The 15,040-nt window shown below is 40.5% G+C and overlaps 1 protein-coding gene across 1 annotated transcript in view; it reads left to right on the top strand.

Moving 5' to 3' along the window:
- Positions 1–15,040, top strand: part of HYDIN (HYDIN axonemal central pair apparatus protein) — a 355,254-nt gene that overhangs the window by 8,308 nt on the left and 331,906 nt on the right. The window contains exon 4 of the mRNA XM_062176574.1: positions 1,793–1,927. Within this exon, the coding sequence (XP_062032558.1) occupies positions 1,793–1,927 (135 nt within the window). The remainder of the gene's footprint in view (positions 1–1,792; positions 1,928–15,040) is intronic.

Below are 15,040 nucleotides of genomic sequence, written 5' to 3' on the forward strand. Positions count from 1 at the left end.
GATCTGCATTCGCATCCCAACCTTGCTGTCTCTACCCAGAGGCCTTGGGCAAGTCACTTCGCTTCCCCAAAACATGGGGATAGTAATAGCACCCCTAATTTCAATAGGTTGTTTTAAATATTAAATGAGATAGTAGGTATAAAGCATTCAGCTCTGTGCTTGTTATGCAGTAAACAGTAAACTATTAATAGATTAGTGCTCCCTTTCTGGTTTTGGATCAGCAATTATACTCCTAGAAAGCTTACACTGAGTCCTTACGCACATCATAAATACCACTGCACAGCAAAGCCAGTTCTGCTCCTACCAGATCTGCACACCTCTCTTCCTCATCTCCCGCCCGCCCCCGCTGTAGTCTTAACATCTGTCGGCATCCTTTCTGCACTGACCCTCCCCTTCGCCACCCGGATTATAGCTGTGAGACATTCAGTGAGTTGTTCTTTCCTCATTTTTCACAGGAGACTTCTAAGTCCTACTTTAACTTTCTTTTGCCCCTTTGAGTCTTTGAAATAAAAAAATTCCCTTTTCCTTGTGTCCATTTTACCTTCACCCCCGACCACCTCCATTCCTCTTTATAATTGCATTTCTTTTATTTTCTGAGCAACCTGAGCTGGACATGGGTATGGGTGGGGCAGACTGAGGATGGGAATAAGACTTTAAAAGATGGAAACTGCTTGAAGCTGCCCTGAGACTGACCTGGGCGGTGCTGTACTGTTTTTAGCTCTGGCTTCATAGTGTTGCCTATTTAGGGCCGTCCCACAGCGAGGCCAGGGCTTGCCTCCGAGCGCCATTGTTTGGTAGGGCTATGCCTTTTGGACATGCATCTGTATTTTCATCTCCAGAAGGGGAGTGAGAACGAGGCACAAAGGTTGTGGGGAAGATAGAGAGACATGGCCACGTGTCATGAATGGACGGTCCATAGAGGGCCGTCAGTCGGCTTTCTATCCAGGTAGCAGGTAGCAGAGAGAAGCTTCTTATCACAGAAGATTTATCTGGGTTCGTGCTTTGGTGGCTCACAGACCAAGATCAGGCAGGCCCTGTCTGTCTGACCATCTGGTGAAGCTGGAGGTTGGCAGTGGCAGAGCACACAGAGAGGAGCAGTCATGTGATGGGGCAGGGAGAGAAGCCAACTCAGCTTGCTTAACCAATGTCCTCAGTACTTCCTTGGCAAGGGAGACACCATGATCATAACCAGTGTCCTCCCAAGAACTACCCTCCCAGGGCCCTTCTCCAGGAACCTAAAGGCCTCTCACTGGGCCCACTTCCTGACACCAGAGCTGGGTCAAGCCTCTACCCTCCTTGGTACCGTTACGTTATGACTTTGGAAGCCTAAACACCTGCATGAGCTGAGAAGCCAAATATTGTTCAAATCGTAGCAGAAGGGGTACAGTAAGGAAGGTTTTTTTTTTTTTTTCCCCCAAAGCAGTTCTGAAGTGTTAGGAAATCCAGTTTAACTCCACTGTGTTGGTATGGTTTTAGCAAATTAAGTAGTCTTTGAAGATATTCACATTTAAATAATAAAATGAACACAGAGTTGAAATCATAATAAAATAAGTAATGATAATAATGTTAATAAAAATTCAAGGTAAAGGACTCACTTTGTGTGAGGCACTGGGATAAAGAGAGGTCCTGTCATCTCCTTCTACAGTCGAGGTAACAAGTTCAGACCTTACCAAGGTCACGTGTCCAGTAAGAAGTTGACAAGGATTTCAGTGTATGTTTAGTTCCAAAACCTGTGTCTTTTATTGTGCATTTTTGCAACCACAGTGTCAGTCTTCAAATGTTTTTCTTACAGATTCCAAGGATGGTGAAAGTTGTTGAGGAAAGTTCACCTTACTTTAAAGTTATCAAGCCTAAAGAGATTGGCCACAAAGTGGCCCCAGGGGTGCCGTCCACATTCCGAATCCTCTTCAGTCCAGAGGAGAACAAGGTAAGAAGAAACCTGGCAAGAAGCTGGCAGGGTGCGTGTCAGTAGCAGCCTGCGCCTCGGTTCCGAATATGCACGGGGTGGTGGTGTTGATATTGGCGTTGGTGCTGCTGGCTGCGTATATGGCAGTGGTGTTGCTGGCACCGATGGTGTTGTCGCTGCCGGTGGTAGTGGTGGTGAGAGCGGTGCCCAGGAGTGGGTGCGAGGAGGGGATGGCGCACCGTTTCGAATGAGGAAACAGTTGTCCAACAGCGCTGAGGGAATTGATGAGCTTCAAGTGGCCAGTGTGTAAAGAAGGGCAATCCAGGCCTTACCCTAGAATATGTATATTTGAGTACGTAGTTAGAGGGACATTGAGAAGGAAAAGATGTAGTCCAGAGACAAAGGATGAAGATTAAAGATTCTTTGGAGTACAGACCCTCATTGATTTTGTCTTTCCTTCACAGGGTCTAAGTAGTTTGGGAAAGAGACGTCAGACTCAAATGTCAAGCACAGGATTAGCCTCATTAATTGTGAAGAATGTGACTAAGACCCAGGGCCCATGATAGGATCTCCTGCTCCCCAGTGACTAGCAGATAACTGGTCCCTGGCAAAGAGCTGTCCTGAACTGTGGCCTGACCCAGGCATGAGCTGAGGGACGAGACCATCCTGGTGTGCTCACCTCTGTCTGCACACAGGCGGCCTAGAAAGAGCCTGTGTTAAAAAACAATAGCAGCCATGTTCCCCAGAACCCCCTCCCCCACTCTCAATATGGAAGTCCTAGCTCCTTCGAGAAAGAAAAAAGCAGGTGGGAAGGACTTCTCACCCATCCCCAGAAGGTCTGTACGAGGCTGAGCGGGAACTTGAGGATGGGTTTCACAGTGTGAGTGAAGGAGTGAGAATAGAAAAGATTATGGACAGTGCTCCCAGTGTGCATCTTCTGTCCTGCGCCGGTGTGCTTGGGATCAGAACACAGTGGAGTCCCACAGGTGCAGCTCTGAGTCCTGGCCCGTCTCCCGCACCTCTAACTCCGATCAGCTGCTGTTCGTGTGGGGACCAGTATTCCTTCTTGGCCTACTGTTACTACCGTTCTGGAAAACAGGAGTAGAGAATTTAAGGTGGTCTGCTAAGCATGCACTCAAGGTAGTGAGTGGTTAAAAATTCCATTGTTACAACGTGGCTATGTTTTCCCCCTCTTATTACCATTTATTTCCTAAGTTGTGTTTGTGAGGATACTACTGAAATAAATGAACAGATAAGCAGTTCCACATGCCGAGCTTTTTGTTCTGTGTTGTTACAGCTGCTGGTTTTCTCTGAGTGGGATCTGTGAGAGGAACAGTGCCTGCATTTAGCTTGGTATCAGATCCCTACACTGTGGTCTCTGCAGGAAGCTGATTATCAAGAGCCTCTGTGTCACGTGAAATGCAGAGTGTGCCCAAGGGGAGGCGTTGGCTTTAACTTTCTTCTGTGAGAGAAACTGCCTTTTCTGTGGGGTATTGTTGTGCCTGCAGGTGGTGTGGCAGAGGGAGGCACACAAGGCGCTTTCTGAGGTGTGGGATGTTCTATATCATGACAGGCTTGTGGATTATCACACGGATAACTTTATCAAAAGTGTGCATTTAATATCTGTGATGTCGTGTATGTACATACATTTCACCTTAAAACTGGATACTAATAGGGGGAGGTATGGGTGAAGATATTGATTAAAACAGAGTGACAGAAAATAATTGTTGAATCTGGGCGATGAGAAAATCAGCACTTATTTTACTACTCTGGGTTTTTTTCTGTGTATATTTTAAATTTTTCATAATAAAAAGATAAAATAAAAAGGTAGATTTTATTTCTGATTCTCCCTAGACCAGATAAATAGTTAAAATATGTGACAGGTATTCTGAGGTCTACTTTGTAAATATGAACTTCATTGAGGAGTCATGTACCTGACTGCATTTTATGGCTCTCTTCATACTTCTGTCTCTTTTATTTCCTCTTAGCACTCCATTCATCCAGGATTTCGTGTCTATTGGGAAATTCCAATTTCAAAAAGAATAACTAGGTTAAGTCTTTTTACACTGTTATTTCCTTCACGTATGTGAAAAGTTATCAATGACTGCACACATGTGCGAGGAGATGTAGTAAGAATAATGGCTACCTATGAGAAATTTATCCAGTTTTGGATGAATGAAGATTTTTGTATTAGATTTGGACCCCAAGCTGTGCTGTAAGCTCGAGAATTCATTTTTCCGAAGATAGAGTGGTTCTTTCCTTTTGCTGACTGCGACACTGTGCGTTTGGTATCTGCGTTTGCCCTTGCTGCTGGAAAGCTGACAGGGCCGTGGACGGAACGATCGGCTAGGGTTGGGCGTGCAGTCAGTGTTCCATGCTGGCCCAGAAAACAGCAGAGGAGTAACCAGAGCCAGATGTATTTTAGGAAAAATAAAAGTCAGTCATTCACCAAGTGTCGCTGTTCTTCAGTTGGCCAAATTGATAGCCAAAGTGCCTGAGTATTCTTTCCTCCCTATCCCCTGCTGATCTGAACACACTCCATTCTCATTTACCCTCCTCACATCTGGAGGGTGAGATATGTAAATTGCAGCATGCCACAGTTAATAAGCCAGTCCCCTTTCAAATGGATTTTCAGCACCCATGTATATTAGCATGTCCAAGATGATAAAGCAATTTACATTTTTTCCCTGTCATCTATTGATTTGGCTTCCTGGGGATGGAACTTGTTAAAGATGCCAAATACCCAGATAACAGGTGCAGCAAATTCACTCTAGCTTCCCTTATCTCTCCTCACACAGAGTTTTTTTTTTTTAAATATTGAATGTGTTATTAATGTAATAATTCTAGTGTGTATATCATGCACTATAGAAATAGAAAAGTCAATGTTATCATAAAATAGCACTATAAAATTCTGGAGCCTGGCATTTTTCTTAACCTCTTAAATTTGTACCTTTACTGTTAAAATGAGTATGAAAAATATTAGGCTTTTATGGGGAAGCTAAACAGAGTACATTGTTGGACGTCAGAGAGCATCAGTTTACGGTTGTCATATGGACATGGCAGTGATGCTTTGAAGAAAGGATACTGTGATACAGTTTTATTGCTTAACAAAATATCAAATTTATTACCGAAGTGGTTTTCCTGATTTGTTACTATGAAGTTTAAAAACCACAGCTCTAGAGACCCGCATGTGGTGCAGTGGGTTGAAGCCCCGGCCCTCAGCACCAGCATCCCATTTGGGTGCAGGTTCGAGTCCTGGCTGCTCTACTTCCGGTCCAGCTTCCTGCGAATGTTTGTTCCTAGGAAAGCAGTGGAAGATGGCCCAAGTGCTTGGGCCCCTGCACCCATGTGGGAGACTCAGAAGAAGCTCCTGACTTCAGATCAGCTCCGCTCCAACCATTGCAGCCATCTAGGGAGTGAACCAACAAATAGAAGGCCTCTTTCTCTCTGTGTGTGTGTCTCTACCTCTCTCTGTAACTCCATCTTTCAAATAAATAAATCTTCTTTTCTTTTTTTAAATTTTGTTTAAGTTATTCAAGTTTCATATATTTCATATATACAGATTTAGGAACATAATGTCACTATGTTCCTAAAATAAATCTTTTTTAAAAAAATACAGCTTGAGAAGGATAGAAAATGTTCACATACATTCTCTGAGTACTATAATAATAAACTAGGTTGCCAGGGTTTTTAAAAAAAATTTATTTAAGGTATACAAAATTTATGTATTTCATGTATACAGATTTAGGAGCATAGTGATACTTCCCACCCCACCCTACCCTCTTTCCTGGCCCAATCCCACCATTTCTTCTCCTTCCTCTCCTATCCCCTCTCTTCATTTTTACAATGATCTACTTTCAGTTTACTTTATATTCATAAAATTATCCCTGCACTAAGTAAGGAGTTCAACAAATAGTATATTAAAAAAGCACTGTTCAGGCTGTAAACAATCATCAAAGCTCAAAATGTCTATTTCTTTTCTATACATTGCATTTTTTAGTACACTATTAATTACCACAGATCGAGAAAACATATGATATTTGTCTTTTTGGGACTGGCTTATTTCACTAAGTATAATGGTTTCCAGTTGTATCCATTTTGTTGCAAAAGACAGGATTTCATTGTTTTTTATGGCTGAATAGTATTCCATAGTGTATATACACCATAATTTCTTTATCTGGTCATCAGTTGATGGACATCTGGATTGATTCCCTATCTTAGCTGTTATAAGTTGAGCTGCAATGAACATGGGGGTACAGATAACTCTCTCATGCTGATTTCATTACCCTTGGGTAAATTCCCAGGAGTGGATTGCTGGGTCATATGGTAGATTTATTTTCAGCTTTCTGAGATATCTCCATATTGTCTTCCACAATGGCTGTACTAGTTTACTTTCCCACCAACAGTGGATTACAGTTCTGAAGTACAGTATAGATTTGGTAAAATCCTCCACAACCTATCATTTTTGTTGGGAACAATAAGGATAGGCTTTGTTTTCTTCCTGCCTGGAATTAGGCACCCCCATTCCTGCCTCGGTCACCCCGCAACCCAAGGCCTAGCATAGTGTCTGCCACATTCGAAGTATGCAGTACACATTTGTTGGGAGAGAGAAGTAAGCAGAAGTTGATCTCAAGAACATACATAGAAATTTCTTCACCTTGAAGAAGCCTGCAGATGATAAAACAAGAACATATAAAAAGGGTTCATGTCTCTTGCAGTGTCGCAAATGTGTTAGATGTTTATTGTTCCTGTCATTTCATCCAGGCAAGGGACACCTGAGGAGCCCTCTCCCTAGAAGGGCTTTCTCTCCATTGTGCTTCGTGCCTTCAGTGAATTATGTCACTACTTTCTCATTTTCTTGGCTTGATAAATGTCAATTGATAAGAATGTTCATGAGGATTTTAGAAATTTTCTCATTGAAAGACTTTAGATAGCTCTGGACTGAAATTAAGAATTAAGAATGAATAATATTATTTCACTCACTCTATGCCAAGACCAGTTCTTTTTTTTTTTAACCTTTCTCCCTGCCCCCTCACCTTTTTTCTTTTATTTATATAAAGAGAAAGTTTTTCTGTATTTCATATATATACTTAATTTTTTAAAGATTATTTATTTGAAAGACAGAGCTACAGAGAGGCAGAGGCAGAGAGGGAGAGAAGTCTTCCAACTGCTGGTTCACTCCCCAGATGGCCACAACAGCTAGAGCTGAGCCAAACTGAAGCTAGGAGCCAGGAGCTTCTTCTGGTCTCCCACGTGGGTGCAGGGGCCCAAGGACTTGGTCCATCTTCTACTGCTTTCCCAGGCCATTAGCAGAGAGCTGTATTGGAAGAGGAGCAGCTGGGATTCTAACCAGTGCTCTTATGCAATGCCAACCACTGTAGGTGGCAGCTTTACCCACTACGCCACAGTGCCAACTCTCTTTTAATTTTTACAATGACATAATTTTCAATTTTCTTTATAATCATAAGATTAACCCTCTATGAAATAAAGAATTCAACAAGTATTAAGTAGAAAAACCATTGTTCCTCAAGAGTATAGACTAGGGCTTATAAACAATAATCAAACTTCAAAATGTCAATCTCATATACATTACATTTTTCTGTACTCTGTATATTAGTTACTACAAATCAAGGAGAACATATTTGTCTTTTGGAGAATGGCTTATTTCACTGAGCATAAGGTCTCCAGTTGCAACCATTTTGTTGTGAAAGACAGGAGTTCATTCTTTTTTACGACTGGGTAGTATTCCATAGTATATATATATATACACCAGTTTCTTTATCCAGTCATCAGTTGATGGACATCTGAGTTGACTCCATATCTTAGCTATTTTGAGTTGAGCTGCTATAAACATGGGAATACAGAGTACTCCTGGTTTCATTTCCTTTGGGTAAATTCCCACGAATGGAATGGCTGGGTTACATGGTAGACCTGTTTTCAGACTTCTGGGGAATCTCCATACTGTTTTCCATAATGGTTATAATAGTTTATATTCCTACCACCCGTGGATTAGGGTACCTTTTTTCCCGCATCCTTGCCAGCATGTTATTTTTTGATTTTTGAATGATACCCATTCTAACTGGGGTGAGGTGAAACCTCATGGTGATTTTTATTTGCATGTCTCTTATGGCCAGTGATCCTAAGTATCTCTTCATGTATCTGCAGGCCATTTGTATTTCATTCTTTAAAAAATATCTAACTAGATTGTTTGATTTGTTGTTGTTGAGTTCCTGGAGCTCCTTATATATTCTGGATATTAATTTTTATCAGATGTATAATTTGTATATATTTTCTCCCTTTCTATTGGTTGCCTCTTTTGCTTTGTTGAGTGTTTGCAGTGCAGAAGTTTCTTAACTTGATGTAATCCATTTGTCTGTTTTTGTCTTTATTGCCTGTGCTACAGGGGGTCTTACCCAAGAAGTCTTTGTCTATGCCAATGTCTTACAGTGTTTTCTCTAGTAATGTGCTGGTTTCAGGGCTTAGATTTAGATCCCTGATCCATTGTGAGTTGATTTTTGTATAGGGTGTAAGGTAGGAGTCTTGTTTCATACTTCTGCATGCAAAATCTAACTTTACTAACATCATTTGTTGAAGAGACTATCCTTTCTCCAGGGAGTGACTAGCTTGTCAAAGATTAGTTGGTTGAGATGCATGGATTAATTTCTGGGACTTCTAGGCTGTTCCATTGGTTGACATGTCTTCTTGTGCCAGTGCCAGGCTGTTTTGATTATGGCTGTCCTATAATATATCTTTAAATCAGGTTTTGTGATGCTTTCAGCTTTATTTATTTATTTATTTTTGGTTAATATTGCCTTAGCTATTTGGGGTCTCATGATTCTATATGAATTTTAGGGTCATTTTTTTCCACATCTGAGAAGAACATCTTTGATATTTTGACTGGGATACATTGACTCTGTAAATTGCTTTGGGTCATTTAGATATTTTGATGATATTAATCCTTCCAATCTGTGGACATGGAAGATTTTTCCATTTTTAATGTTTTCTTCTATTTCTTTCCTTAATGTTTTGTAATTTTTTTTGACAGGCAGAGTTAGAGAGAGAGAGACAGAGAGAAAAGTCTTCCTTTTCCGTTGGTTCACCCCCCAGATGGCTGCTACGGCTGGAACATTGCAGCCAGCACGCTGCACCAATCTGAAGCCAGGAGCCAGGTGCTTCCTCTTGGTTTCCCATGTGGGTGCAGGGCCCAAGCACTTGGGCCATCCTCCACTGCCTTTCCGGGCCATAGCAGAGAACTGGACTGGAAGAGGAGCAACCGGGACAGAATCTGGCGCCCCAAATGGGACTAGAACCCGGTGTGCCGGTGCCACAGGCAGAGGATTAGCCAAGTGAGCCGTAGCACCGGCCGATGTTTTGTAATTTTCATTATAGAGATCTTTCACATCCTTGGTTAAATTTATCCCAAAATATTTAAATATTTGTAGCTGTTGTGAATGGTGCTGATTTTAGGAGTTCTTTCTCAGCCATGACAATTTTTGTATATACAAAGGCAATTGATTTTTGTCTTGATTTTTTCTATCTTGCATCTTTGCGAAACTTTCTTATGAGTTCCATAATCTCTTAGTGGAGTCTTTCTGTTCTCTTATGTAAAGGATCATATCATCTGCAACAGGGATAATTTGACTTTCTCCTTTCCCATGTTTATCCCTGTGATTTCTTTTTCTTGTTTAATGGCTCTGGCTAAAACTTCCAGAACTATATTGAATAGTAATGGTTAGAGTTGGCATCTTTGGTTCCAGACCATAGTGGAAATGCTTCCTGCTTTTCCCTATTCAATATGATGCTGGCTGTGTGGTTGTCATATATTGCCTTGATTGTGTTGAAGTATTTTCCTTTAATACCCAATTTTCTTAAAATTTTTATTGTGAAAGGATGTTGTATTTTATTACATGTTTTCTCTGCATCTATTTAGATAATAATTTTGTTTTTATTCTTCAGTTTGTTAATATAATTTGTCACATTTATTGATCTGCATATGTTGAACCATTCCTGAATACCAGGGATAAATCCCATTTGGTCTGGGTGAATGATCTTTCTAATTTATTGTTGGATTTGATAAGCTAGTATTTTGTTGAGAATCTTGGCATCTATATTCATCAGGGATATTGGTCCATTGTTCTCTATGTTGTATCTTTTTCTGGTTTTGGAATTAATATGATGCTGACCTCATAGAAGGAGTTCGACAGGATTGCTTCCCTTTCAATTGCTTTGGTATAAATCATGCAATCCTGGGCTTTTGTCTGTTGGGAGGGTCTTCAACAATGATTTTTTTTTTTTTGACAGGCAGAGTTAGACAGTGAGAGAGAGACAGAGAGAGAGTTATAGACAGTGAGAGAGCCAGAGAGAAAAGTCTTCCTTCTGTTGGTTCACTCCCCTAATGGCCGCCATGTCCGGCGCTGTGCCGATCTGAAGCCAGGAGCCAGGTGCTTCCTCCTGGTCTCCCATGTGGGTGCAGAGCTCAAGCCCTTGGGCCATCCTTCACTGCCCTCCTAGGCCACAGCAGAGAGTTGGACTGGAAGAGGCGCAACTGGGACAGAATCCGGCGTCCCAACCGGGACTAGAACCCAGGGTGCTGGCACTGCAGACGGAGCCACAGCGCCAGCCTTCAATAATGATTTAATCTCTGTCTTGGTTATTGGTCTATTTAGGGTTTCTTTGTCTTCATAACTCAGTTTTGGTAGATCATATTTGTTCAGAAGTCTTTCCATTTCTTCTATATTTCCAATTTGTTGGCATGTAGCTGTTTGTAATAATTCTTAATGATTCTTTTTATTTCTGTAGTGTCCATTGTAACGTATCCTGAAACATCTTTTTTTTCATCTCTGATTTCATTAATTTGTGTCTTCTACCTTTTTGATGGTTAGTTGGGCCAATGGTAGATCTATTCTATTTATTTTCTTAAAAAACAAGCTTTTCATTTCATGGATCTTTCGTACCTCTTTTTGGTTTCAGTTTTGTTAACTTCTTCTTAATTTTTATTATTTTTTCCTCCTACTAATTTTGGGTTTGGTTTGTTCTTGTGTTTCTGGATCCTTGAGATGCATTGTTAGGTCAATAATTTGGTGCCTTTCCAGTTTCTTTATGGAGACACAAATTGCTATAAACTTTCCCTTTTTTCATTTTATTTTTTATTTTTTTAACTTTTATTTAATAAATATAAATTTTCAAAGTACAACTTTTGGATTACAGTGGCTTTTCCCCTCATAACCTCCCTCCCACCTGCAACCCTTCCATCTCCCGCTCCCTCTCCCATCAAATACACATCAAGATTAATTTTCAATTATCTTTATATACAGAAGATCAATTTAGTATATACTAAGTAAAGATTTCAACAGTTTGCACCCACACAGAAACACAAAGTGTAAAGTACTGTTTGAGTACTAGTTATAGCATTAAAACACATTGTACAACACATTAAGGACAGAGATCCTACATGGGGAGTAAGTGCACAGTGACTCCTGTTGTTAATTTAACAATTGACACTCTTGTTTATGGCGTCAGTAATCATCTGAGGCTCTTGTCATGAGTTGCCAAGGCTATGGAAGTCTTTTGAGTTCGCCAACTCCGAACTTATTTAGACAAGGTCATTGTCAAAGTGGAAGTTCTCTCCTCTCTTCAGAGAAAGGTACCTCCTTCTTTGATGGCCCGTTCTTTCTGCTGGGATCTCACTTGCAGAGATCTTTCATTTAGTTTTTTTTTTTTTTTTTTGGCCAGTGTCTTGGCTTTCTTTGGCTGAAATACTCTCATGGGCTTTTTAATTGGATCTGAATGCCTTAAGGGCTGATTCTGAGGCCAGAGTGCTATTTGGGACATCTGCCATTCTATGAGTCTGCTGTGTATCCCGCTTCCCATGTTAGATCATTCTCTCCTTTTTAATTCTATCAATTAGTATTACCAGACACTAGTCTTATTTATGTGATCCCTTTGACTCTTAATCCTATCATTATGATCAATTATGAACTGAAACTGATCACTTTGACTAGTGAGATGGCATTGGTACATGCCACCTTGATGGGATTGAATTGGAATCCCTTGGCATGTTTCTAACTCTACCATTTGGGGCAAGTCCGTTTGAGTATGTGCTGAACTGTACATCTCCTCCCTCTCTTATTTGTACTCTTATATTTAACAGGGATCACTTTTCAGTTAAATTTAAACACCTAAGAATAATTGTGTGTTAATTAAAGAGTTCAATAGTATTTAGTAGAACAAAAAAAATATTAAAAGTGATAAAATATTAAGTTGGTTGGATTCATATTGAATTATTTTTTTCCACAAGAATCTTTCAGAGGTGGTGTGGTGTTTCCTATTTCATCACATCAAGAGGCATAAAACGTCTGTTTTTGTTTTTTTTATAATGTCATGAAGATCATTATTTAGATCTTTCAGAGTTAAGTTTCTGATTGTATAATTTGTTTTACACTTACTGGTTGGAATTATTCTAAAAACAAAAACAACATCAAAACTTTCCTAATTAACTTTTTTAAAGTTTTTTGCCCCAGAGACCTCTCATTTGAGGAATACAAGCTTCATATATTTCATAATTACAACTTTAGGAGCATGGTGATTCTTCCTACCACCCTTTGATCAATCTCTTCCCAATCTCAACAGCTGATGACCACCAGTCTACTATGCTTCTGTGAGTTTTGCTGTTTCAGATTCTACGTTTAAATGAAATCATGTGGTGTTTGTCTTTCTATCCCTGGCTTACTTCACTTAACATCACATCCCCTGGGTTCATCCCTGTTATCACCGACAACAGAATTTCCTTCTTTTTAAAGGTTGCATAATATCCCATTGTGTGTATATTCCACTTTTTTAAAAAAAAATCCATTCATCCCCTTTCTCTCTGTCTCTCTCTCTCACTGTCTGCAACTTTATCTGTCAAATAAATTAAAAAAAAAAACCATTCATCCATTGATAGATATTATGGTTGATTCCATGTCTCAGCTATTGTGAATAATCCTGCAATGAATGTGAGAGTTCAGATATCTCTTCAACATTTCCTTTGGCTATATACCCTGAAGTGGAATTGCTGGATCATATGGTAGTTCTAATTTTTAAAATTTTTTTGAGGAAACTTAATACCATTTTACATAATGGCTATACTGACTTACAGTCCCACCAACAGTATACGAGGGAGAAACACAGATTTTTACTGGACTCATTTTCCAGCCTTCTGCTGCAGACGTCTAAGTGTTGGCCAATGAGGGATAAGCAGGACTTACGAGGCATCTACTTGAATAGAGTTGAAATGGCAGGAGGGGCCCCGTTTGCCCTTTTGCATTCCTCCCTCTGGCCGGCAGCTTGGCTGTGAGAGAGAACAGTGCCCCAGGAATTATGCGCTCGCTCGCTTGCTCTCTCATGAGGTGACATTGAGGTTGGAAGGTGTTACACTAGAGGTGTTGTACTAGAATGGGGTAGAATAGGAATTTAGGAAATTGTGTTTCTGATGACACAGTTAAGCCACCCTACCAACCTTACAGTACTAACTCTGTACTTCTTTATGTGGGAGAAGTAAATCCAGTGAAAGCTGTTCTTATTCTTTTTCCTATTGTATATTGCTGAACTGAACCCTGGTGATTATAGGAGCCAAAGACTGTTGCAATGGTTCAGGCAAAAGATGAAGATGGTTTAGACTAGGGTAGTGACAGTAAAGGTGATGAGAAGTAAGAGAAGTCATATATTTCTCATGGTAGACCTGCCAGAGTTTGCTGATGGATTGAAAGAAGGTATCAAAAAGAAATTATAGTTTGACTCCTATGACTTTGGTCAGCAACTGGCTAAATTGTGACAGCATTTACTGAGGTAGCAGCGAAGGAAAAACAGATTTGCAAGACTGCAGGGTGGGCTAAGGTGAAGAATCAGGAATCAAATGGCATTGTGGAATTAACCATTGGATTTGTTAAAGCCATTAATCATCTTGTCCAGAAAAATTTCTGTGGAATGTTGGATTCAGAATCCTGATGGGGTAAATTAAAGAAAAACTAGAAAGTGAGGAGGTGGTGAACATGAGTATAAGTAATACCTTTGAAAAATTTTGCTGTAAAAGGTGATAAGAAAAATGGGAAAGAAGCTGGAGGTGATTGTTGGGGTTAAGGGTAGGGTTCTTTTTTCTATGTTTAAGATGAGGCTATTTCAGCATGTTCATAACCTGATGTATGCATGTTTGGTAAAAAGGAAAATTAGTGATTCAGGAAAATCCTGGAGTGAAAATGATTGAGTTCTAGTGCATATGTGAGGCTTTGGTCTTATAGGGATGGACGTGAAGGCAGAGTATGTGGGTTATAGATGTGAGTAGATCAGTAGACCTAAAGGTACCATGCAAAGCAAAAAACAATAAAGAAAAAATTGATGATTCATGCATGAGTCATGAGTAATCACAATGAGTATCATTGTGTACTAAGCACAAAATGGCAGCCATTAATCTGGAACTCTAAGGTCTTTCCTCATGCCAGAGACCCGTGGCCATTATGTTTTTTTTTTTGTTTGTTTGTTTTTTTTAAATGACAGACAGAGTGAACAGTGAGAGAGAGAGAGAGAAAGGTCTTCCTTTTTGCCGTTGGTTCACCCTCCAATGGCCGCCGCAGCCGGTGCGCTGCAGCTGGTGCATCGCGCTGATCTGAAGCCAGGAGCCAGGCGCCTCTCCTGGTCTCCCATGGGGTGCAGGGGCCAAGCACTTGGGCCATCCTCCACTGCACTCCCAGGGCGCAGCAGAGAGCTGGCCTGGAAGAGGGGCAACCAGGACAGAATCCGGCGCCCGACCAGGACTAGAACCCTGTATGCCGGCGCTGCAGACAGAGAATTAGCCTATTGAGCCACGGCGCTGGCCCATTATCTTTTAATAGATGGAGAAATGTAGATGTCACTAGGAATTGAGACCCCAACTAAGTGACACGAATAGCCATAACACTAGAGGAGAAGGCCTAGGACACTTGATCACTGTTGTATTAAAGTCGATTGGAACTTCAGAACTGATTCTTCCCTTTGGAGGGTAAATTTCAGATTGAAAAGACATTAGCATGATAAATATTTTTTAACTGCTTAAAGAATTTAGAACAATTTCAGGATCACTAAGCGTTACCATTGCTGAGTCTTCGTCAGATCTGGCTTCAT

Source organism: Lepus europaeus, chromosome 19 (assembly GCF_033115175.1).
Source record: "Lepus europaeus isolate LE1 chromosome 19, mLepTim1.pri, whole genome shotgun sequence".
NCBI lineage: Eukaryota > Metazoa > Chordata > Mammalia > Lagomorpha > Leporidae > Lepus > Lepus europaeus.